The sequence below is a fragment of the Aotus nancymaae genome, unplaced genomic scaffold, assembly GCF_030222135.1.
Source record: "Aotus nancymaae isolate 86718 unplaced genomic scaffold, 86718_ANA_hifiasm-v0.15.2.pri h1tg000007l, whole genome shotgun sequence".
NCBI lineage: Eukaryota > Metazoa > Chordata > Mammalia > Primates > Aotidae > Aotus > Aotus nancymaae.
In genome coordinates this window covers 37,335,968-37,363,326 of record NW_026988418.1, presented here as the reverse complement: position 1 = coordinate 37,363,326, position 27,359 = coordinate 37,335,968, and the positions used below count along the sequence as shown (strand labels likewise).

General features: G+C 35.6%; 1 protein-coding gene across 1 annotated transcript in view; it reads right to left on the bottom strand.

Moving 5' to 3' along the window:
- The window catches only part of TNNI3K (TNNI3 interacting kinase), a 335,970-nt gene that overhangs the window by 177,351 nt on the left and 131,260 nt on the right, over positions 1 to 27,359 (bottom strand). The window contains exons 8-13 of the mRNA XM_021667770.2: positions 26,552 to 26,650; positions 22,249 to 22,387; positions 16,549 to 16,693; positions 16,356 to 16,460; positions 12,369 to 12,463; positions 11,629 to 11,778 (exon numbers count right to left, since the gene is read on the bottom strand). Coding sequence (XP_021523445.2) covers positions 11,629 to 11,778; positions 12,369 to 12,463; positions 16,356 to 16,460; positions 16,549 to 16,693; positions 22,249 to 22,387; positions 26,552 to 26,650 — 733 coding nt within the window. The remainder of the gene's footprint in view (positions 1 to 11,628; positions 11,779 to 12,368; positions 12,464 to 16,355; positions 16,461 to 16,548; positions 16,694 to 22,248; positions 22,388 to 26,551; positions 26,651 to 27,359) is intronic.

The following is a 27,359-nucleotide window of genomic DNA, read 5'->3' as shown; positions in this document are numbered from 1 at the left end:
TTTTCTCAAATCATAGGCATAATTTATAATGAAATAATGTGGGGGCAGTCCCATTAGCATTCCTTCTTTGGACTCGAGTGAGCTCATGATCAAGGAAACCTTAGGACATTAAGGACATTAGCCAACAAACAAATTTCTAGGGGAAGCACCTAATAGGCAGAGAGAATAGATAATGTAGTAGTCCCAAGATGGGAGCAAACATAATATGTTTAGAAAACAAAAGAAGGCCAGTGTGGCTGGAGCATCACAAGCATGGATGAGAGTGGTATCAGATTTGGTTGGAGAGGCAGGCAAGTGTACTTCATGTGGACTAGTGCCTCTCAAACATTTTACTATGTATAAGAATCACTTGGAGTGCAAGTTCAGATTCCTAAGCCCTGTCCCAAGAGATTATGATTGAAAAAGACCGTAGTAGTGGATGAGTGTTGCATTTCTAACAAGGTCCCAGGTGATGCTCGTAGGTAATCTGCACTTGGACTATGACTGATGTAGAGCTTTACAGGTGAGGATAAGGAGTTCAGATTTTTGTGTAGGGTAGGTGAGATGGGGAGCCACTGAAGGAATTTAATTAGTTAAAGTATATGATTTGTTTTACTTTTTTAAAAGATCTTCATCTATGGATTAGAAATGATAATCCCTCCTTGTAAGATTGTTGTAAAGTTTAACTAAGATGATGTATGTAATATGCCTTACAGTTCTAACACATCAATGTGCCTTTTGGGTCTTCTCACTGATTTTTCTCTTTGCTTTTTGCCCCAAGAATTGTAGATGAACTCGGAAACTCCTTTTTGGAACTTCAGACGAATCTTCTAAATACCAGTGTATTCATTTTCTATTGCTGCTATTGTTAGTTACGACAAACATAGTGGCTCGAACGATACATATTTATTATCATATAGTTCTGGAGGTCAAAAGTCCAACATGGGTTTTTCTGAGCTGAAATTAAGGTGTTAGCAGGGCTGCATTTCTTTCTAGATGCCTTAGGAGATAACAGGTTTCCTTGACTTTTCCAACTTTTAGAGTCCAACCACATTCCTTGGCTTGTAGCCCCCTTCCTATAGGTTCAAAGCCAGCAATGGTTGGCTTAGTCCTCATATCATATTACTCTGACCTCTGCTTCTGCCCTCCTTTTCCATATAACAATAAGCCCACTGGAATAATCCAGGATAATCTGTCTCTTAAAGTCAGCTAAATAACAACCTTGATTCTTCCCCATATAAGGCAGCCTACTTACAGTTTCAGTGAACAGGAGCTAAACATCTTTGGGGGGCATTTCTTTACCTACCACATGCAGTTTCATGAAGATTTCAGTGTGCCTGTGCCTTGTTTGTGTGTTGGTGCTACCTGCTGTTGAGCATTTCATTTTCTTGCTTCTGTGGCCATTTTAACCTCAGGATAAAAGTAGTACTACCGACCAAAAGTTCCTTTGGAATTACAATTTGGCCAGGTTTCCTTGACTCACACTTGTAATCCCAGTGTATTGTGGGGCTGAGGTGGGGGGGATTGTTTGAGGCTAGCAGTTCAAGATCAGATTGGGCAACATAGCATGACCCCCATCTCTACAAAAAGTTTTTTTAAAAATTAGTAGGGCATAGTAGCATCTGCCTGTCATCCCAGCTACTGGGGAAACTGAGGTGGTAGAATCACTTGAATCTAGGAGTTCAAGATTGTAGTGAGCTATGATCACACCATTACACTCTAGCGTGGGCTAGACCTGGGAGATACCCTGTCTCTAAAATAATAATAATAATAATAACACCCCTCATCTGTTCCTTGCAAGATTCAGATTCTGAGTTGGTTTTTGTTTTTGTTTTTTTATTTTTTATTTTTTTTTTATTGCCCTGCACACTGTCTGATCCCACTTTAATAGGACCTATAGTGCTTTTGGAATCTTCTTTTTACCTTATTTGGTCTTTAAGTGTTTGGGCCCAGGAAAAACACAAAAACAAAAACTTTTTCTTATTTCTGTTTTTCCTAGGAGAGACTTCTTGGGGGAATAAAAACAACCCAAACCCCTAGCATTTACCCAAGCACAACAAAGCTAATTCACAGAGCCCACCTTCCGGTCTATCTCAGTCCCTCTGTAGAATTGACATTGGCTGACAGATGAGAGGGCCTCATGCTTTCCCCAGTGAAGCAGAAAGTTGCATCCTGAATCCTGAATGCCTGTGTGCGTTAGTGATCACACCCTTGATGTTACCTTTCATTTCAACAGCTCTCTTGGCTCCATTTGCTTTGAGCAGTTTTCATTTCCTGCCAGCACAGTGGCACAATTTGCTGGCATTTTCTTTGGGATGCTTTTCATCAAGAGCCTAATGAGTGCCTGGGTTCTGGCTGATGATAAGCATGAGGCTGCCAGGGAAATGCCAAGAGGCCCCCTCAGCTCTGGAAGGCATCTCCGCCTGATTTCCCACCTCCTGCTAACTGTGGGCTAAGGCACCCACGTATGGGAAATTTTCCATGACTAGAACTGCTCTGACAAGCCACTAAAGTACATGCAAAGAAACCCGAAATCCAGTAAAGCCCAGCTCCTGGATGCTTGGCCACAAGGAGTTAAGCTGAAAAATAAACCTTAATGGAACTCACTAAATGGACTTGTTAAGCCAAACTCCTGATAATGGATATACCCAGATAACCAAAGCACACTAATGGAATACCTCCAGAGATAATCAAACTTCCACTAATTAAATAAAATGTTTTCCTATATCTAAGAATTTACTATCTACACCCAAGCATTTTACCAAAATAGGAGGTTGCTATGTTATTAGCCTAATGCAGCTCTAATGACAATCTGCACCTTCAGAGTATTATTCACTGGAGCACCTGAGGGTTTTGGCAAATGTGATTCTTCTCCCAGCTTGAAATCTCTTTTATTTCCTGTTCCTCACTCTTCCAGTCCTGTGTGTGTTCTCCAAATTTAGTGCTTTCCCTTTAATTTGTCTACTTGTGTTCCTTTATTTCTTATATTTGGTGTGATTTCTCTCCCTCTTAAATCTTCTTTGCTTTCAACTTTCTTAATAGTTATTTTAAAACCTAGGTTTTGTTTAAGATGACAAGTCAATCCAGGAGACTATTACAAAAATAGTTTAATATCTAAATGATGGTCATATATACAACAGACGCCTTATCAAGAAGGGAAGTACAATTTATCTCTCTATAAGGTTGTCTTTCTGTTTCCCACTATTTTAACTTAAAAACAATGAAAGCTGATTCTAATCTCTTGCTACGAGAACATTTTAAGAACTAGATGTGGAGATTAGTGGTAAATGACACCAGTACTAAGAGCTCCATGATTTGGTGACTCAGAGGTCTTTTGGGTTCATGGCTGTGGAGAGAACATGGAGATTTAGTCTCAGTTACAGAAGGAATTCTCATTGACCTCGCATGTCTCATATGCCCAGGTCATCAAAGGAGCAGCCTGGGCCTTGCTTTATACCTGATTCAAATAATAAAGCTTTCACAGTAATTATACATATGAGGCTTTGATCAATATTTTAATATATTCCCTTCCCATTATGTGAAAAACTCACTTTCCAGAGCACTGAAAAGTGGAATCAGAGGATGGCTTATGACAATTGCCCTTCAATGGCTCCTCTTCCTCCTGACCATGCTGGTCCCATACACTGTTCATTATTAGATCAGAGGTAACAAAAATTTCTGATTTGCTATATCTTCTCATCATTTAAATATGAAAGACATCCTAATTTTATATCACAGAGAGGGAACTCATATCCCCTTTGATCGATTACTCTTGTCCCTTAATCACCAGGCCCCAGTAAGGATGTCACCAGTCCTTTACCTTAAGAGAAGGATCCACAGGCATGAAGAATGCTTTTGCCAAGAGATTTTTATACACAAACTAAATTATTTAGCTATCCTTATTTTTTGTCTTTTTCTCATTCTGTTTATTTTTCTCTTTCCTTTCCTGCTTCAAACATTCATTGTGCACCAATGAGGGGCCAGCTCCAATAACATCTTCCCTGAGAGGCCTTCCCTTTCCATGATTACTCAGTTTTAGCTAGTATCCTTGAACTTTGTGTTCATCATTGCATTTCCTTTTTATTTTAGTCATAGCACTTATTGTTGACTCATATTTTTTACTTGTTTTCTTGCTTGCAGCCTGTGTCTTCAAGCTAGAAATGCAAACTTCCTAAGATCAGGGAGATGTTATCTGTCTTACTGATCCTATCACTAGGAACTTAGTTCCTAGCACAGTGTCTATCACATATTATTAGGCTGGCAATGAATTTCTGTTGAACGAATGAATAGTACTAAGTATGAGAGAGAGTGTTGAAATAGAAATATTATTTACTCTTATAATCAATGCTATCAAGTGGAAAAAATTATATAAATATTTAAATCAAATTTTATTTAGCCAAGTTCTAGGAAGAAAAGATACATGATATGAACGTGTATAATGGTGAATCTTACAACAATCTGGAAGAGTCAGGAGAGTTAAGACTGTCTTTCAAGCTCAACTTGAAAGATGAGGACAAATTGATTAATCAAAAAGGGAAGAGAAAAGCATTCCAGTCAGAAGAAAATTTTTGCTGTTCCAATGCATAAAAAGAAGAGCTTTAGAACATTCTTTAAAACATTTTTTCGTATTTATTTGCATATTAGGATGTGCAGTTAATAAGAAACCTATGATATTTACAGAAATGGCTACACAGACTACAGAAATGGCTACACAGACAACAGAAAAGTAGTAGTTAGTATTTCTGAGAATATCAACTCTCCAGATGCCATATAGTAGGACATAGAAAAGAATGTTACGTCTAAAATATTTTCCTTTTGTCTCTCTTATTGCTTTCAACTAGCATGTACTGGACATCTATTAGGAGTCATTCACTGTATTCGAGTTTTTGGAAGACAATGAACTAATGGCCCAAATGCTTGCTCTCAAGAAGCTTATAATTTGGTAAGAGGAGAGAGTGTTTCAGCATGAAGTGGTAAACACAGAGATAGAGATATGCACATAATAAAGTAAGAAAAGATGTTTGTGCTAGGCTGGAATGTCAGGGAAGACTTTCCAGAAATCTTCAATAAGACTAGGCGACTGCCATAAACTAAGTCTTGAAGACCAAGTGGCAATCAGAAATTTAAAGAATGAAGTGACATGGAGAGGACAGAATGGATGTAGAGGGAGATCGAACTGCCATGAGAAAAGTCTTGGAAACATGAAATAACATGATATGTATAGAGAAGAATGAGCAGTTTTATACTATTACTGCTACATGAATGCACACTGCCTCACGGGGTTATTATGTGGATTTGATGAGTTAATAAATGTGAAGTGTTTAGAATATGCATGACACAGAGTGCATACTGAGTGAATGTTGGTGATCTAGTGAATATAACGATGGTTGTGGCATGTGGGGTTGTCCATGTCACAGGAGAAAGAGGACATGAGGTTCAAGAGGCAGGAAGCACACAGGACAGGAAAGTCTTTGTATGTTATGATATCAAGCTGAGCCTTTTCCTTATGGGTGATGGTATGTCAGAGAAAGGTTTTAAACTGGGGAATAATATGGCCTTATTTGCACCTTGAATATATCTCTCAGTCTGTAGTTGGAAAATAAATTTTAAAATGCTGAGGACAAAAAAGGGTAGCTATGAGGAATGGATCAGAAAAAGTATTATAAGGATCTGAACTAAAATAGTGATAGTGAAAAAAAGAAAAAAGGATGGATTAAAAATGTACTTATTAAGCAAAATAAAGAAGATTTTTCTATTGAATGGGTAGGATGTGTGGTGGGAGGAGAAGTTGAGGAGGAAAAAGTAATCAAGCATCATTCAAGATTTCTGACCTAAGTGACAAAGTGGATGCTAATACCATTAAATGGCTGATTGAATAAAGAATACATAGTAGAAGAAACAGAATAAGGACAAAAAAAAAGATGTTAAGTTAAATTTTGGACTTACTGAGTTTTGCAGGGTCCTCAGATATCCAAGCAAAGAAATCAAGCAGTCAATTGGTGTGGTAGCTTGAAAATATGATTACAAATTCTTTGACATTCCACCTTGACTATGGAGAAAAACCCTGCTGTAGGAAAGAGGCTTGCAAATTTGTGCTATAGTTTTAAAATATTGTTTTATGTATTTGCATGCGACTATGCATATTAGAATAATGTCTTTGGATTACTTTCATAATATTTTGATTAGTTATTTTCAAATTCTCCTTGATTTTGCTTCACTCTGAGGCTTAAAATTAATGGTATAACTTGAGCCATAAATAAGAAATATCAATATAACAAAACAACACACGTTTTATAGATGCATGGATTGTCCAGAGTTGTTTGGCAGGAATATAAGCCCTTCATTAGTGGGTTTATAGCGGATGTCTATTATCCTAATATATCATAATTTCTAACTGTACACTAGAGCATGTTATAAATTAGGAAAGACCATGAAATTTGGGAGGTATGTGGATTCGATTGAATCTCTGCTCTGCACTTACCAATAATAGCTACTGCCATTCTCACTGAAAATCTGTTATGTGCCAAGCACTTAAATCTTATCCTTAAACCTCATCAGAATTCTGTAAAGTGGTTATTAATATCCTCATTTTGAATTTGAGGGTAAATGCTGAAAGAGGTTAAAGAACTTGCCCAAGGTGATTAAATAATAAGGATGGAGTTTGGGCTTAAATCTAATTTTACAGTGTGTTGGTAAGAGCTTGAATTCTACAATAAGACAGACTCCCTGTTTGGTACTATCTCTCTACTCAACAGCTGCATGGATTGGGCAAGTGTGATTCAACAGCCCTAAGTCTTAATCTATTTATGTATAAAATAAAGATAATACCAATTTAAAGGGTTATTTTGATTAAATTATATATACATATATATGCATATGTAAGAGATGCTTAGTGAATGTAAGTTCTTTTACTATTCATTTTAAGTATATGAATTTTTATGATTATTATATTTCAAAAACATTTTTTCTGTGTTTTCTCACTGCAATGATGAAGGTTCTTTTCATTCTAATGACAGTTGAAATTATTTTACTCATTTTTTAAAAGAGAGCAAATAAACATGTAAGAAGGTAACCAGTATACAAAACCAAAAAATCGCACATGGATTCCCTATCCCAATCCACTCTTGCACACTAATCTAGTATCACTAAACTATCTATTTGAACTTCAAATAGATAGGAATTCAATATAGAAAAAGCCTGGGAGTTTATAATCCATTGGTGAAAATTTGTCAAATAATTTAATGAGTCTATCTCTTGTTACTTGTACTCCTCTCCCACCTTCATCTATGTTATTTTTTTAAAAACTGTAGAAACACATGACTGTAAGATTTAATTACTTTTAGAGACTACACTATAGTACATTTACTATAAATAATTCACACAATACTACACTTGTCAAAAGGAATGAACAAAGTATATATCATGGTACAGGAGCCTTGATTTTTATTGTTTTTGCTCACTCACTAATTCTCCACCTCCAGCTCCCTGTCACTGTGAATTAAGTGTCTTTGCTGTACACAAATATTGTATTCTGGGTAATTAGATATTGTGATAGAAGACTCTGTATATTACTTTAACTGGTGTCAGTACTGAAGCAAATAAGAAGTTTTTAGTTCTGTTTCTAGTTTGGTTTATTTTCTGACCCTAAACAGCCTGACATAAAGGATGCTTTTCTTTGTCAAAGGCAGCCTTTTCAAATCTAACTGCCAGACACACTATTGAGCTATGTGTTCAATTCTAATTGGCTGAGATCTTTTCATTTCGGCAGTTTCATCTTTAATGCAATGGATGTAAGATTATGTGTAGGTCTTTTCAATGGGTTTTCCATACTGGTGATTAGGGCGGAGGATTTGAACATAAGCAGGCTGCTGGCTATTCCTTCTGACCAATTTAAATCGATTCATACAGGTCCTTTGTACCACAGGTAAAGGGCAGAACAAATCCAAGTGAGTGAGACAGCTATTGCTACTCTTTCAGATGGAATAGCAGAAACGAAGAAGAGGGGGATGGGGAGGGGAATCACTCTAAATACTGTAAAATTGGAATTCTAAGCAGTCTGGCAGATAAATATTGAAGCTTAAACAGTAGGCTTCTGTATAGAATCAAGGTCACCAGGAAAATTATTTTCAAGATTGATTTTGATATCTTTAGGTTAAAAGGGCTATGCAAATAGAAAGCATTCTTTATATCTGATTCCATAAGGAACCATAGTGAGCAAACCCTTTTCTGAAAGAATTCCAAAAGAGAATACATAACTTTTCCAGAACTCCAAATCATACTTTCATGTGATATATCAGAATAGTAGAAAGAAGGTCAGTTAAATTTAGCTTGGGTCAGATGAAAAATTTCAGACAGAAACAGGTGCTGCTGAGAAAGACTCCACAGTTTTCTGTTGAGAGATTAGACTAGGATGAACTACTCAAATTGGGCATATCCAGAAGTACACCTATTCAGATAACACCCTTGATTATGAAGCTCCCTTCTTGTTTATCTCTCCTGGCATAGTATGGGGTACACAGTAAATCATGAGGGGGCCATTCTAAACCATATCAAGTAGAGTTTTAGTCCTTCCTCAACTTCACCTCCAAATTGCTCAGGGAATTCCTTAGTATACCATATCAACTAATTTAGTGACTCCCTCCCCATGGAGACAGGGAAGCACTTCTTTATTCAAAGGAAACAGGGACAGGTACACTGCTGACAATATTAACAAGACCACTTCAATTCTTCCTGAGCACATGAAAACAATGCAACATTTTTTTTAGGAAGAGGAAAAATAGCAACAATTTCATTTTGTTGTCTAACTTACTTTGCCCTAGAACATATGCAAAACATCCATCTGTCTTCTGAGCAACAACATTCAATTTGTTAAAATTCATAGTAATAAAGGAATGCAACACTGATGCCTGGCACATTAGTTTGAACAAATACGGTGACAAATATGGCATATGTTGCAGAGGCCAGTGGGCAAGTCCTCTAAGCTAAAGGATCTTTGTTTACATTTCATAGGAAATCTTAAAGGCTTACACAATGATTCATTGTTTCATAAAAGTGTGGAATTCCACGAAAAATAAAAGTAAAGCCAGTTTTCAACTATCACTCTCAATCAACTAAAAACAAACAAAGCCAACCCCTGTGAAGAGATAGCTGCAGCAGCAATTTCTGAGCTGCCTTCCGGAAGACTAATGCTTTGTAAACAGTCTTACACTGAAGCTCACATTTCTTGAGAGACACTGAGAATCACTTGAATAAATGCAATGTGTTGAGTAGATAGAATTTAGTAAGGCCTCCTGAGACTTCAGAAAATTAAAGATTTTCCAAATGATATTCAGATGTAGAACTACCTACTTGTAAAATATAAAGTAGAACACCTTAATATCTAATAGAAACATAACCATATATTAAGAAAAAGACATATATCATGTATATGCATGTTCATAACACAGTACGCTTAATAGCTCCAAATTGAAAATTATCCAAATGCTCATGAACAGAATGAATTAAAATATTGTGATACAGTCACAAAACATTATACTAAACAATAAAAATGACTAATCTACAACTGCCTGTAACAATGTTAATGAATCTCACATATTGTTGGCTGAAAAAAGCCAGACACAAAAAAGTACATACCATAGCATTCCATTTATATAAAGTGCAGAAAGTGTCAAAACAACTATGCCACAAGAAGGCAGTGATTGGTCGATCACTTAGGGGAGTGATTGGAAGAGAATGTCAACGGGGCTTTTAAGGGACTTGTTATGTTCAGTTTCTTCTTTTGGGTACTGGGTGAGTTCAATCTGTGAAATTCATTAACCTATATGGTTACAATATGTGCAAAAGTATATGTTTGTATTTATACAATATTCATATGAAAAGCCAAAAAGTAAAAGCCCACACAAAACACAGTAGGCCTATATCTAACTCATTACTTAATATTCTGTCTGTTCACTTGTCTTTATTAAAGTAAGTCCCCTATCATTTTTCCATTAGCAGTCTTCAGACCTGTATATTTTTCCTTCTCCTTGTCTATGTGCTTACTGCATGCTTACAACAGTTCTTCATTTTCATCCATCAGACTACATTTCTCCTTTCATTGATGGATTTCCATATTCCACTTTAGTCAGAAAACCTTTTTAATCAACTTGGTAGGCTAGGAAATCTTACAGGTTAATAATTGCTATTTTCAGTATAGTCTTTTAGAATTCTAGTATTTAAAAAGATAACTATGTTTCTTTAAATATGTTGATATCCTTAAAAGACAATGCAGTCATCAAAAGTTAAAATAATGATTAAAATGTGCCTTTAAAATCTGGTATATTTTTATAGTATTCAATTAAAACCTACAATTTCAAAGACAATGTATACTCTTTCATAACACCTAAAAATCTAAACTCCTTAGGAGTGTGTGTGTATGGAGAGCTCACTTATGAGGAAAATATATCTCAATAACAATTACAAAGATGCCTTTTCACCATCTCAATATCTTCAGTTATTGAGATGGTGAAAGGGACTTGTGATGAATTTGAAATGACGAATTTGTAAAAAGCATCTTTATTTCTGAGTTACTGCTAGTACCACTGCTATCACACTAAAATACCAATTACTTAGAATTTATTTTGTGTCAGCCACTGTTCTAAGCAATTTGCATATATTATCTCATTTAATATTTACAATCTTGTGAAGTAGAAGTTATAATCCTTATTTTTCAAATGAGGAAAGTGGAGCTCAGAAATATTAAATAATTTGTACAAGGTCAAATAATATGGCTTGATTTTTTTTTTTTTTTTTTTTTTTTTTTTTGAGACTGAGTTTCGCTCTTGTTACCCAGGCTGGAGTGCAATGGCGCGATCTCGGCTCACCGCAACCTCCGCCTCCTGGGTTCAGGCAATTACTCCTGCCTCAGCCTCCTGAGTAGCTGGGATTACAGGCACGCGCCACCATGCCCAGCTAATTTTTTGTATTTTTAGTAGAGACGGGGTTTCGTCATGTTGACCAGGATGGTCTCGATCTCTTGACCTCGTGATCCACCTGCCTCGGCCTCCCAAAGTGCTGGGATTACAGGCGTGAGCCACCGCACCCGGCCCAATATGGCTTGATTTAAACCCAGTTGTTCTTATACCAGATCTCAAGCTTTCACCACTTTGACCTCAGATAAGTTTATACATAAGCAAGTAAGTTTGTATTCAAATAAGTTTATACTTGGCTCCCTCACATTTTTCTGGCACAGGCATTGTCAGCAGGGTTAGATCAGACAAATATTTCTTTTTTCCCCTCTTATACTTATTTCTTTCTTAAAAATTTGAATCCACATGAAAATTCCCCCATATAAGAGATAAAGACCAGCACTGAGCCCACTCTACTATCATTAGCCATCACAATTTTGTTTATCTGGTAGCTAGAAATGTTAATTTTCCCTTTTCAAAGTCCCAATACTGAGAATGCCTTTGGCTCATCTGCAGCCTAGGAGTTGCCTTTTCTGATTACAGTGTATTGGACTCTGATCCAAGGGCCTAGAAACTCAAGTAAAATCTACAGAAGAAATGAGAGTGTTCAAGTCATGCAAGCAAAGTAATTATTGATGCATTGACATAAACTATGCACACAGTTCAATGTATCACCATAGAGACACGATGATTAAAAATATACCTTTTTCATAAGCCCACATCAAACATGTCTGCTCATCTTTTTCACCACTAGACCTGCTGGGATCACAAGCCACTAGATTCATATCAGCTCCATTATCCAGTAAGAACTGAACAAGGCGAATGTGACCGTGGTAGCAAGCAGAGTGTAATCCTGTAATAGAAAAGAAAGAACAAAAGGAGAAAAAAGAAAAACTGCACCCTAATTTTCAAAAGACAGTTATCACCACATAATAGCATTATTTGCAAAGGCACAAAGTAAGGATTTATTTCTTTGATAAAGAACTAATTTTATTATTAACCAAACGAGACAATACGTTAAGCAAAATGGGTATTCTATGGTACTCAAATCTTCTACAGAGACTGTCTTTTCCTCAGTACAATTATAGTATTTCTACATCTATTGTAATTACCAAGAACAAATGTTAGTATCTTTACACAAATAAATGAACAAAGACCCAACACAGGTATTTTTCTTGATCACCAAATCAAGGGGCAGAGCAGTGTGGTCAGTCTGTCCCTAGTGCAGGCCATAAGAAGATGCATTGACTGTAGATAATTTAACACAATAATAAAATTGACCAAAAAGTCAGTCAGTCGTTGTCAATTCTAAATGATGTCAGTTGACAAATACCCTTTCCCACTAGAGTTGAATGCTCTCAATGCCCCCACACCCTTTGTATACCATTATCCTTAAGCACTGATAAGCATCCAGAACTAGTGACGTTTTCACCACAGTCTTACCAGTGTGCCCATCCCTTCCTTGGTGGTTGATGTTTATGACATTCTGATCAAGAAGAAACTTGACTAGGTCAATGCTCTTGCCATAGGTACAAGCACTGAAAAAACATAAAACAAGAAAGATAGAAGGCCCTTGTTATGGACTAAATTGTGCCCTCTCTTTCACACCTCGAAAAATCATACATTGAAGTTATAACCCCTGATAACCTGACAGTGAGACTGTATTTAGGGATAGTGTCTTTAAAGAGGTACCTAAGTTAAAACGGGTCATTAGGGTGTGGCCTAATCCAATATGACTGATGTCCTTACAAGAAGAATCTGGGATTAAGACACAGATGACATAAAGAAGCAGTCATGTGAAGACACAGCAAGAAGGCAGCCATCTGCAAGCCAAGGAAAGAGGCCTCAGGAGAAGCCAAACCTGTTGACACCTTGACCTTGGACTTCTAGCCTCCAGAACTGTGAGACGATAAACTTCTGTTGCTTAAACCACTCATTCTGTGTATTTTGTTTATGGCAGCCCTAACAAACAAATGCAGCCCTGATTAAGCCAGGCATTCTAGATGCTCACATGTATACAAGAGAGCCAAAGACACAGAGAAGGCAGGAGGTGATAAAAAACAAACCAGCACCATCTGTAAAGGCTAAATAAAAATGTGGATATATGGTGAGAAAATCCTAAAGATTCTCACATCTGGACCTTTTAAGAAAAGATCTATTTAAAATTTCTAGTGTTTTTTTTTTTTAGCAAATGTTCTCTAGGATATTAGTTATTTTTCATAAAAGGAGATAAGATATAAGAATTCCATGCATTTTTAGCTGCAGGACATAGGAATTGTTCTGCAAGACAATCGAATGAGAAATTCAGAAGGATTCTGAGAGTTTTAGTCAAAGTCAGGTCTCGGTCTGAAATGATTCCCAGTAAAACCATCTACTGTCTCTCCAAACACCTCCTTGACCAGAGGGTAAGATCTCAGAGGTTTCATTTTACTGAATGAGCATCCGTTGTGCACTCAAAATCCAAAGTTCTGCCACACACAAACCAGAGGATCTTGGACAAGTTCTTTGACCTCTATGAGTTTTAGTTTTACCATCTATAAAATAATGATAGACAATGCCTTCTTAATTTGCCAAATTGTTGCCGAAATTTCAAGTGAATTAATGCTTATAGAATCACATTACAAACTGTAGAAGACCTTTCATTATCAGCTCTTTCCAGTTGTGAGAAAGTATTTGTGGAAAAATTAATACATTTCAAGATGCAAGGAAATAAGATTTTTATAGATAAATTTTACAAGTAGATTTGTTGAAACACTTATTTGAAATTCTGATTTCTACTGTTTACTGGGAAAGCTAAGATGCATAGATAAAAAGATTTTGTATGAAATTAGCATGCCTAGTAAATGACTACTGGATTAAACTTTTTGATTAGTAATTCTCATAAATGTTCTTTTCCTGTAGTTTCCCTCCCCTCTGCTTCTACTATCACTTGTTCACTAACAATACTCTACATTAAAATCATGAAGAGATAGGAGGTATGTAATAGGTAACTGGAAGGAGCTAGCATTGGCCAAAGCCCCAACTAAATGATGACTAAAGGAAGGGCATAGGGACTTGGTTCTAGAAGAAAGAGGTAGTTCACTGGGTCTTAGTACTTCCTCTTCCTGGGATGGCCTTGCCTAAGTCATTTTTCTTTCATGAAATACCATTCATTTTTTTCTTCCAATTGAACTAAATATGAAGCATTCTAATGAATTCATTGCTGACCCCTCTGCTTCTTTGTAATTTCAATCTTACAGTGTTCATCACACTGTGGTGCTGTATTGGATACACCTCTGTTTACCTTGATACCTTACAATAGGGATCCTTTCAGAATGGCAAGAATCCTGTCATCTTAATGTACCCAGTAGCACCAATACAAGGTAGGTCTTTAATAACACTTCCTTAAATAATTTAGTGAATAAAAAAACTACCATCTCAGTGCAATATATCATAGCATCATTAACTATTTGCAATATAATATGACCCATAATAGTACACATTTAATATTGATTCATTGCTTTTTCAAAGAAACTACTTACAGAAAATCGGTTCTGAATATATGTACATATATGTGTAATATATTTACATATATGTGTGTGTATATGTGTACTTCTTTGTGTATGTGTGTACATATATACACATATACATTTGTGTATATATATGTGTGTGTATATACATATGAAAACCACAACAGAAATGCACTGAGTGCTTACTCTGTGCAAAATACTGTGATTTCTACACAGAAAAATTTGTAGAGTGAATTCCTCATGTAAAAGGAGTTCCTTTTATAAATATTTGCTTAAAATGACTATACCATAAACATTAATCTGTTACTCTGAGTAGCCACAGGCTTACACCAAATAAAACAATTGGGCATATACTTTCAACTCACTTCACAAATCTTCTCATATAGACAATCTTTTGGAGGTGACAGTCACCCTCTGATTACAGTTTTTTCCAATTTTAGTGCATGAAGTAGCAAAATGATTTGAAAACTAGCCTGAGGTGTCAGCCGTAACAGGCATGACCTAATGGGAAAGAGAATACCAGCAACCAGTACATATCGGTTCTGCCAACTGTCCCCTGCAGGGACAGATTCCACTGATCCATTTGACTGAAGGTAGGATCTAAGGAGTTCTTGCATTTGTTCTGTTACTGATTGTGTAGAAAACAGACAAAATATTTTGGTACTAGAACATGAAGAAATGTAAAAGGCACAGGATTTAGAATTAGGTAGGTATTTACTACATTATTTTCTAGCCATAAGAAACTTTGGCAGGTTACTTAGCTTTTCTGAGCCTTAATTTTCTCTTCTGTAAAAGAGAGATAATAAATCCAACTTCATAAAACGTTACAAGGATTACACGAGATAATGGATGCAAATCATCTGGCATACGGTCACTGTTCCATAAATGGTGGTTTTACTTCACCTTTTTTTTTTGACCAAGTCTTTGGTTGACAAAAAGAATCTGGAAATGCATGTGAAATTTGACAGGTTGATGCCTGATGCAGATGCATAGGCTTCATTTTAGAATGGTAAGAAAAAAAGAGAGTCTCCTCATTTTTATTATTTATCAATGCACTACAAAAACATTATGGGAACAACAAATTAGTCTCAAATATACTTTTAGAGGTTACAAACTAATGAAAAATAAGTAATGTGTAACTGAACTAATTTTTAAGATTTATTGAATTGCTTTTACTGGTATAGCAAAATAGTTACTCATTAAAAATGAAGGCCTTAGATTTTATAAAACATTCACCTTCCTTTTGGGCATTTTAGGGCACTATAGCTCTGACTTATTAGCACCCTTTTCTTTTTCTCTCTTTTTACTTTTGGTTGCAACTTTTCTAATCCCAGCTGCTCCTTCAATGTGCTTTTCTAGAGCACATCGTAAAGGGCTCTTATGAATTCCTAGAAAACAGCTAATGCCTTCTTAGGTATTTGAGTGGCCACCGTGACTAGGCTTTTACAGGCTGACAGATGGATGTTTTAGATAGGTAGACACATTTGCACGTAAGGTTTAAGTAGAAAGGAAAAAAGTGTCACATTTAATGCTGATGAATTCTGGTAATGAGATTCTTGTTGGAGGAGGATTATGGGCACATCCCTTTTTGGCAGCTTTCCATGGAGTGAAGAGGAATAGAAGCAATATGCTTACAGATGTTGATATGCCTGTTGCCTTGGCAACATCAGTCCCTGTCTTTGTGGCTGCTGCCAGGAACGCAGCATCTGGCTCCGGCCCCATCTGTTGTACTGACTGCAGCATCTGCCTCCACCTTTTCTTCTGTACATCTAGCTTGGGCTCTTTGTCCTCTGCCCTACCTCTGCTATCGCTCTCTGATTGCAACATCTGCCACTATTTGTTCTTGCTTTATGTACACAAGTTCAGGTGCTTTTGAGTGTCAGCTAAGTTTAGTGGCTATTGCACTTAAATATTCTTTTACCTGTGAAAAGCTGTTTCGCTGAAGATGTTTTCCTTAGTCAGACTTTCTGTTCCTGATATTTGGATGATTTCCTTGGCAACTTCAAATTTGCCATTGTAGCATGCCCTAGATTTGAAGAAAATATCTTGTTAATATTGCAAGCAAGTACATAGAGTATACCTGGAGGACCTATGGAATACTGCATAATACTCACAGGTGCAAGGGGGTATCTCCATAGATATTAACAACATGAGGTTGAACTTCCAAATCACTTTGCAGCAGATACTTAACTATATCATGGTGTCCAAATCGAGAACAGAAATGGAGTGGGACATGGTCTTCATTATCTTGAGCATTCACTATTATCAACAAGCAAGAAAAATATATGTTATCTAGAATTCTCTGTCACCCTTCATATGTGTAGTACCATGGACATTTCTAAGTGCCTGAGAGATTCCAGGAAATTTCCAGTTAATGGTAATAATAAAGGAAATTAAGCACGACCAATTTTTTTAATTATAATTTTATTTTATTGCATATTGCCACATTGAACAGGCTACAGGCTTTCCTCTAGCTTTCATAAATTCTATGGAACACATCAAATCAAATCTATCTCACACAATGAAACAGTTTAGGAAAATAATAGCATCCAAAAGATACAAGTGGCCTTATTTCCACAAGTATCACCTTTCAATTTTATTATTTTTTTCTCTGAAGGATGTTAAGAATTACAGATCCTGCCAGAGCACCATTCCCAGAGATTTTGGTTCAGTAGGTTAGAGTGGGGCTCCATAACCTATATGTTATATGTTTACAACACTGTTTTAAACAGCTCTGATGTACATCCTTAGCTAAACATTGCCATACTACAGTACGCAAAGCATAGTATAATGAAAGGAAAAGCACTTTAGACTTAGGCAGACCTCATTAATTGTTTTACTTTAGACAGGTCATTTAAAATTCAATTCTTCATTCAGTAGTGGACTTTGTCCTTCTCTTTGGAATACCCAGCCTTATAACCTCTTCTGACATTTGGGTAATTCCCTATACTGCAAGCACTAATGAGAAGCCAAGACCACATTTTATCATAGAAGTAGAAAATATGCTTTCCATGATATCTTTGCAGCTAGGGAACAGAATTAGCAGAGGGTGACCATATGTCCTGTTTTAGGCTTGTTATCCTGGAATAATTCTTAATAATGATGCTTTTACTCTCAACAGTTCCCTGATCTGGATACCTATCTGTAGACTCCTCCAATCAACACATCATTTGAGACTCTGACTTCAGAGCTGATGACACAAAAAGCAGGGCCTAATCTCTCTTGGCAATGTGGCAGTGGTGGCAGTAGCTCCATCCAATTTCCCATGGTAGCAATTCCAGCCACAGATTCAATGCCCTGCATTATTGGCATCAGAAGCACAAGTGTCAATGTGTGCCTAGCAAAGGTGGCAGTGCCTCTTCACAGGACCACATTTGGACACGATTTTGCATGTTGATCCTCACTGTGAGAATTTCAAACATGGCTTTCTACTCTGTTCTAGGGAAGAAGATTCTGTGTGCTACATGATATCCTTTAATCTACTCCTTTTATGCCTAAATTAGCAAGAGTTGAAAGTAAAAAGCTTGAAAGTTTAGCTTGAAAGTAAAAAACAAAACAAAACAAAAACTTGACAGATACATTCTTATTCTTCAACAAGAATCAAATGATCATTATGTACTAGCCATTAAGCTAGTGTTGGAGGTATAGATGTCTTATCAGTAACAATGAATATAGTAACATGATTGTTGCAGGGATGCTGAAAAGAATAAAGAGAATTATGATAGGAAAGCATCTATCTAGCATGATGCTTGTCACATACTAGACATTTAATAAAAGTTACTTAACCTTTTTACTAATAGCCCTCTTAGAAATTTGCTATGTCCAAAGCTAATAACAGATAAATGCAGAGTCTATGTTCTCAAATAACTTACAGTCTAGTTAAACACTCAATAATTACAGTCCTGAAGTAATAACAACTGAACATCAAACTGCTCAATGCCTAAGCTGGCTTTAATAATTTTTAAAACTAAAATAATCAAATCAATGCTCTAAAGTCATTTGTTTTATTGTTTGATTACTTTGTCAACCTAGACAGGATGTTAATTAGGCCTTGCAGCGGCTATATTTGTAGACAATCATTCTCGTTTTATTGTCCTGCAAGATTTTAAGCCAAAGGGAAATCTTTAACAAAGTCATTGAGCTTCTCCTCCCAAGGCTGTTATTAAAAACAAACCTTTGAATCTTTTTTTATTAATGAGTGGCTAAAAAAGACACCTTTAATTCTGAGGAATGTTCTTGGTTCTTTTGATTATCTCCCTTTTTAAAAAGCTTTTTCTTTGTTCACATTCTATTCTAAACTAGGGAAAGTCAATGCCACAAGTCAATGCTTGAGAATAGTCAGGAGTCCAGGGCTTCTGGAGCACGACATAAGAATTCTTGAGGTTCAGAAGGAAAAATGCAAAGCAGAATGCAGTGCAATCTTCTATTAACTTATAATTTGCCTTTGGCCATTCTTAGCTCCACCCAGTATTCCTCGCCCAATTGAATCAGTAAACTTCTAATTAGGTGATTTACTTGGTGAATTATCTGCTGTGGTTGATATATATTTCCATCAAAAAACATGTAAATACCAACTGAAGGAACAAGCCGGGAGAAATAATGGGATCAGACATAGAATTTACGGGAGTACACGTCCGTTTTTGCTTCAGTCATTGTGATGTATTTAGTTTTGTCTTGGGCCAATTTGCAAAGAAAAAAAGAAAATATATTATTATGTCATAGGAAAATTGAATGCATAAATAGCATTCTATTTGTTCTAATTTAGCATCTTATTGAGAAACGTATAAAGGAGAATTTAAAACAAAAGAATAGATGTAAATCATTATTAGGAAAATATCTAGTGCCTGGTCCTCTGTTTTAAAGAGAGTAGGTATATAGTGATGTCTTTTGAATGAAATATTGAATATTGGGTGAATGGGTGCTGTTTCTTCTTTATTTCTGCATACTGACCTTAAAAATAAAGCTTTCAGATTAACCCAGCAAATGTTAGCACGTCCTACAAGATCTTTAAAATTACTCCCAGATCTGTCTTTTATAAGCTTTTGGTAACAGATCTGTGTAATACATCCAACAAGATATATTTCAAAAAATAAAACACTTCCTCTTGTTGGGCGTGTTTAAGGATTTTTTTGTGGTTTTCTGCAATATTCAGCTCCATCCAGTTCCAAGGATTGTGTTATTTAAAAGACACACACATTTATGATTAAGATGACAAAAATTATTAATTCTAAATTTAACTGTTTCCATTTTTAACATTATCAAAATGATAAATTTTGAAGAATGTATTACTATTTTTTTTTCTTATGCAGTCCAGCAATATTTTAATCTTTTCAATCTCTTTCACGGGGCATTACACTTCTTCTCCATTGCCCTAAGAGATACAAAGAAGTAAAACAGAGGCTTAAAACATCCCTGACTAAATAGATCAGCCTCCCAAACATGCTGAACCAAAGAGGCTGCTTTCACAATTACATTTTAGGTTATTTTGCAATCTGAATTTATTTTCATTTGTGACATTTTGTTACCATGGAAACATACTGTAAATACGGGATTTCAAATTGTACTCTTTTGGGGGTCATTTATTTAATCTTTCTCCTATGTCCATGTACCACAGGCAGGGCCCATATCTAAAATAAAGCATTTGGAGGCTTAGCTACATCTTAATATAAGTGAACTAACTTATAATAAGTCCTGCACATTGTCCACGGGCATAGCAGATTTTTTGGTTTATTTTTTGCAATTGGTCGAAGTGCAAATGGTACTTAAATATCAAGCATGATATTTAGAAAGAAATAAAATTACTTAAAAATCTGAGTCATGCTGTCTCTTGATTTTTTAAAATGATTGAGTAGGAGCCATGTAATACTTATGTGCACCAAAAAGAAAATGTAAAAAATTGTATCATATGATGTTGGTATGTAAGGGGGATATGGTTGTAGTATTACACATTTCAATGCCTTTTGCAGAAGAGTCTTTTGATCCTAGAGACATGCGGATCATAAATGACATTTATTTTGACACTACTGAGCTCTGGAGTTGTGCAGACGAATAAAAAGCTAAGATTGGCATCAATAATAAAAGGAAAAAGTGATGCGGTTCTTGACCCCTTGGAAGAGTGAGGCAGTTTCAAAAACACGATTATATGTTCAGTGGTTCACACAGGTGTACCTCTGCCTATTCTAAACCAACAAAATGAAAGAGAATGCTTAAACAAGGTCCAAGGAACAGCATTCCTTACATCCTGACAACATAGGTTGTTTATAATAATGCTCTAAAGTAGATGCCTGAGTTACTGCATACTGGCTTATAGAAAATAATACAAGTTATGATTATAAATTTTACAAAATAAAGTGGCCCATGTTTACAACTTGGAAACTGGAAATTACTCTAGTCTCTTGCCACAGTTGTCTTTAGGAACCTTTGTGTATTCCTTATGGGTAGATAAAAAACTTGATTAGCTTTATTAACTAAATATCAATCTGAATTTTGGACCAAGGAACTGGCAGTTCTAGAGATTTGACAACCATGTCCTTTTGGAAATGTGTATTGTTCCCGCTGCAAAGGCCAGCAGTTCTTACAGCTGGGCTTTTAATTAGGTCTCTTGGGGGCCAATGGAAGAATGTTGGATATGCCTGAGAGAATTTAATGGCAAAATGCAACTGTGAGTGAATTTTTATCAAAAACTAAAGTTTGTGAGTAAAAGTGAAAAAAAGAAATTTCCTATAACTTATAATCAACTTTCCAAAATTTATTTTATAATTAAGAAAATAGGAAATTCTATTCTATCAACTGATTCTAAAATCCTTCTATGTATTCCAAAGCTTTTTTCCAAAATGGATCACAATCAAACTCTATCTCTATTAAAATGTATAGTAATATAATATCAAATATTGGGGATGCTGTGGGAAGCAACCGAAATTCTCATATATTGTTTTAAGACTTTAAAATAGTACAAACATTTTACTATCTAGAAATTTCCTAAAACATTAAACATATGCCTTATTACCTTTCAGTTTATCAATTCACACACACACACACACACACACACACACACACACAAACATAATCAAGAGAATTGAATATATATGTCCATAAAAAGACTTGAATAAGGATGCCACTGGCAATTGTATTCATAATAGAAAAACACTAGAAATATTAAAATGTCCACTAGGAGAAGAATGGATATACCAATTGTGGTATATTCATGCAACCATCAACAATATAAAAGAACAAACTATGTTCCATACAACAACATAGATAAATGTCCAAATCATCTTGTTGAGCAAAAGAAACCAGTCACAAAATTATACAAACTTCAAGAACAGACAAAACTATATATAGCAATAAAAGTCAGAATATTAATTATCTTTGGTGGTAAAGTCTATTTATCTGAGATGAGTGCATAAGGGAAGATTTCAGAGTGATGAAATCTGGGGGGGTTTACAATGGATGTATACATATATATATATATATTCATCAAGTTATATAGTTAACATTTGAGAATTCGCTAGATGTAAATAATGTCTCAATTTATAAAAGATTAGTGAACAACAGCAAATATAATTAATTTATCTACGAAAACTACTTTCACTGGAGCACCTAATATATTAAGAATTTAGCTAAAATGTGTAAAGAAGGATTCACATGTAGGCTTAATAAATATATTAAGGATAATTATGACTTGTGGAGCAAATAAATAGATGACTACAGGATTAGTCAACTTCAAGATTATTCTCTAGTAAGTAAGAGAAGTACAGGTAAAAGGTATACATAAAGCAAAGGATAGAAAAGGTCTTTTAAACATAGAATCCTACCATCTGCTTTGCTGCCTTCTTCCATCAAGAGTTTTGCAATATTAAAGAATCCTTTTGCAGATGCTAGGTGGAGGGGTCTATCTCCAACTTCACCACTTACATTTACATCAGCACCAAATTTCAAAAGAAGGCGGGTTACCTAAAGGATTCATTTATTTGAAATTAGTATCAAAATTCAAACAATAATGCAAAACTTTTGTCAGTATACAAGAAAACAACCAGTTTAAACCATAAAAATTGATTGTTATATCACCTAGCAGGAAGTCCAAAACCAGAACAATTCTAGGGTTGATTACTATAACAGCTTAATAACTCAAGTTCTTTCTGTCATTCTGTTCTGCCATGCTCAGCAAGTAGGATGGATCACCTTATGGTAGCAGAGAGCTGCAGCATCTCCAGGCATTACAAACTGAAGTCCACAGTGTAGAGCAGAAGATGATCTCTACCTTTTGGAACAAGGGAGCATTTTTTTTTTTAATCTGGAAATTCCTTCTTAAAAACTCCCCAGAAACCAGCTTCCCATATCTCTTCAGTCTGGACTAGGGTCATTTGCAACTTTCTAAACCAATCCCTGGGCAAGGGGAAAGATTTACTGTGAGTGACTTCACAGTGGCTGGAGATCGGGGCATCTCTAAGCACAACCTCTAGGAGATAGGTTGAACAGTGAAATAAAAATCATGAGTCTTCAAGAAAGAAAAAAATATATGGTCCAAAGTGGTAATAGTTGAAGTGATACTTTTGCCTAAGCAACTAGTGGTGCCTGCTACTGTATAATACGTAATGAAGTTGTTAACTTGAGGGGTAATATAATATACTGATTAAGAGTTAAGATGCAGCATAAGATAGGCCTAGATTTGAATCTAGAATCTGATTTACGTTAGCTGCGTGTTCTTGAGAAAAATTAGTTAATTTATCTATGCTCAAGTTTTTTCATATGTGCAATGGCAATAACAACACTTAACTTAAGGGTTGTCATGAGGATTAGATTAGGAATTTGTTTAAAGTGCATAGCACCATGACTGACATACAGTATTTGTTTCGTAAATGCTATTTTTTTTTTATTATTGTTGGTGAACTGAAACAGTGTTATTTACAATTTCTGCTTCCGAGTTAATGTGGGGCTAGATGAGTTGCTAGGGAGCTTTGAAAAAATCCTCTCCATATTTTTTGACCTTGAAAACCTACTTTTTCCATTTGTTCTCTTTAGTATCAACTCTCTTGTCAATTTCATAATGGAGGTTCATGGTACATAAAAAGACCTCTCTAGAATCACACAGAATCTTCTCTGAAGGATCTTTTCCAAAGTCTCCTTCTGGCCAGAGCCAGTGGTAGTTGACTTGACTCTTGATTTTTATGGCAGCTTCAGTCACATATCACTACTGACCATCTTGCTACTGGAGTTCTAGCTCTTTTTCTGGATATGTGAGTGACCTGGAGATAGGTACAGTAGCCCTGGAATCTTCTCTAACTCACTGAGATTCTACATCCATATGGTCAGAGAGGGACAAAGTGATGATGCATGTAGGAGTCTTCCTGGGATTGCTTTAGGTAATTTAGGAATTCCTTTGAATCACTTACATATATACTTAAGAACTTTCCAAATAATTTGTGTAACCTTGACATTGCCTCTCCTAAGACTTTCAAAAGTCACCTCAGTGATACTAAAAGGTAAGTTAGGATGTGTCTGAGTCATTAAAATAGCAGTTAGGGTTCAAATAGCAATTGCCCTCTCTCAGTTGTCTTCACCACTGAAGTGTCAGCACAAAAGTGAATTCAAGTTCTAAAACTATTTTTCCTTCCCATGTCAGCAAATAAACATGTCTTGAGTATTAATCTCTCAAGAACATGGTTAATTAATTAATTAATCTCTCAAGACATTTGAGAGAAATTCTAGGCAAAATATTAGCTAGGTGTGATGTGGGGAACTGAATTCCTATTGAGTTTAATGGACAAGAGCCAGGGTTTGGAAATCAAGCTTCTACTTATCAGCCATGTTGCCTTGAACAAATAATTTATCCTTTTAATACTTTAGTTTCTTCATTGCTAAAGTGGGAATAATAATATTTCTACCTCTTGAAGTTGTTGTGAGGATTAAATAAGTCATCTCATGAAAAGCACTCGGAAAAGTGCCTGGCACTCAATAACTGTTAGTAAATGTGGTAACCCCAACTTGGAGCATGTGCCTTTTATCTCTTTGTTGGCTAATGGGCTGATCAAGACTTAATTCAGGAGAAATGAGAACGGCAGAAGTTTAGTTTCAAGAACCTTGCACGCCTAAGCAGATATTTCCACTTACACAGACTCCATATATTCTGATTATGGGACTTTATAATAGACAGATTTAAACTATCTCTGAAATCGATTGTCTATTAAGCACTATTATTACATACCTAGAAAATATTGCTCTTGGTATAAAACATCTACTCTTCCACTTAAAAATAAGTAAATAAAAAAATGGCAAGGAACATGGCACATTAGGTACATTTATAAATTGAATGTACCATTCTCCTTGTCAGCATATTTTAGCAAATGACAATGGCATCTATAAATTACTTTTGTGCTGCCTTCACACACAGAAAGTGAGTCCCTTATCATAAAAGGGCCATCCACATTTTCGTATAATTTTATAAGACTGTGACTATATATTTTCAGGGAAAGTAAACAAATTTAGTTATCCACCCAACATGCATACAGGCTCTTTATGTTTCTTCTGGGTGATGAGGTTAATCGCCAAAGAGGATGACTCTACAAATAATATGCATCGTATATATCCTGTCTGTGCCTTAGGTCAGAAAAGGATGGGATTTTTCCATTACTTGTGCTTTTGGGCCTGTACTTCCAAAAGCATTTTCAGTGCCCAGCTCTTCAGTGCACTCCAGTGCACTCTGAGCAGCACATCAGTGAAATAAGCAATCTTTCCTACCTATAGGTCATGCTTCACAGGTTTTAGAGTGTCCAGGAATATGCCAGCTAGCAGAGGAATAAAGGCACAGTGACTATAATAGTGCAGGGACACAAGTAAGTTTGATCTTCAACTTGGAACCCTCAGGTGGTGCTGTGGCATGACCTCCAGGAAGGTAAAAAGGAATAATTCTATTGTACAATTGAATGAGTCTAGAAAGACAAAGTGAGGAAAAGTGAAAATGGAGTATTCAATGAACAGTTATATTTAGTTATGTAGTTACATTTGTATTTCTCTCTCTCTTTTTTTTTTTTGTTGAGTATTCTCACTGCTAAAGGAAAGTGTTTAAAAGTAACATAAAAATTTTGTCTTTTGATATGTTAAGGTTGAAAAGCAGCAGACTTTTGGAGTTAGAACATGTCTTCTTGAATTCTGGCTTTTCCATTTAGGAAAATTGTCTGGACTTGATAATTTGTCTCACTGGTTGAAGAATAAGAGGAGGTACTTTGGTACAACAGAATGAATATAGGCTTTGGGATCAGACAGAACTGAGTACATATTCTAGCTCTTCTATTTATTATTAATAGCTGCATAACTCTGGCATGCTACCTCACCTGATTGAGCTTCATGCGTACCATTGATAAGAATGAGAAAAATAACAGTCAATTTCAGGGTTGTGGAAAAATTAGAAAAAAAGACAAAGTTTCTATCATAATGCCTATTCCACAGTATAAGCTCACTCATGTGGCAACTCATTAATTTCGTAAAGTTGTGAAGGTTAAATAAAATCATGTATTGAACAAAAGTATATTAAAAACTTTAAAGATTTATATGTATATTACTTTTTATTACAGAATATAAAACTTTATAAATATGGATCTGTTATATAATCACATATTTAAAACAAATTGTATAGTTAAAGCACATTTATAATTGTTTTTATACAGCATTTATGAGTTGTTTTGTTGTTATTTCTATTAGCATCATCACAGCTACATTTACTGAGCATTGGCCAATTTATATCCCACCCTAACAGCAACCCTATGAGGTTACTATTAATATCTTTCTGCATTTTATGGGTGAAGAAATGAAGATCTTACATAACCTATACATGGTCAAAACACTAGGAATTTTTCAAATTTAGGGTGACTGATTCCTGTGGCCACACACTTACCAATGTACTCTACTACCTCTTTGTGTACTAAGATTGTCAGTAAAAATTAATAACATAACAACTGTAATACTTATATGGATCTACAAGCTCCTCAAGGATGAGTTGATGAGACTAAGGCAAAACTAATTCTGAGATTTTAAATATAAACTCTTTGAAGATAGGACAATTCAACAAAAGCTTATACTTAAGCAACACCTAACCTTTGGAAATCCTACTGTCAGACTTACCTGTTCATGCCCATAGTATGCTGCAATGTGCAATGGAGTGAAAAAAACTGCATCTTGAATATTGACATTAGCTCCATGTTGCAACAGCACATCAGCAGCCTGGACAAGAAAATGATTATGGTTAAGAACTTCAATTGAGTTACCTGCCTATTAAGATTCAGTTTACAACCACCATGCACAAATCTTCAGGATTCGCTACCCTAAAACACAGCTTTCTTCCATCTGCCTTATCCAAAACTTCCAGTGTCTTGCTTTTTTCTGAAAGATAAAGACTAAATGTCCTTAGTATGACATTCAAGGTCTCTTCAATCTGAGAGTGTTCTTTTTGAATGTATTTCTCATTACTCTCTTTCATAAACCCAATTGTAGAGTCAAACTGCATCCAGCTTCATGCTCCTTTGAGGCTTTGTTCACATTATTTCTTCAGCCAGAAATATCCTTCTGCCTAATATATGGATGCTTAATCTCTAGCTAAAATGCCATCTTCTCCCAGATTTCCTCAATTTCCCTCCTTTCATTGCTATCTGCCTGGCTGAAATTAAACATTACCTCCTCATAAATCTCATGTAACTTTCACTTACATAATTTAGAACATTTTTCTATTTATATACACACCTTATAATCCTTACTAAAGAAAAATTTATTTAATGTCAAAGTATATGTCATATTCATCTTTATAATCTTATTCTAGCATGTAGCCATGCAAATAGTAATCATTCAATAAATATTTGTTGAACGAATGAATGAACAAATGAAAAACCCTACCAGGAACTGTTGACCAATTGTCATCATGGAAAGCCATAGACTG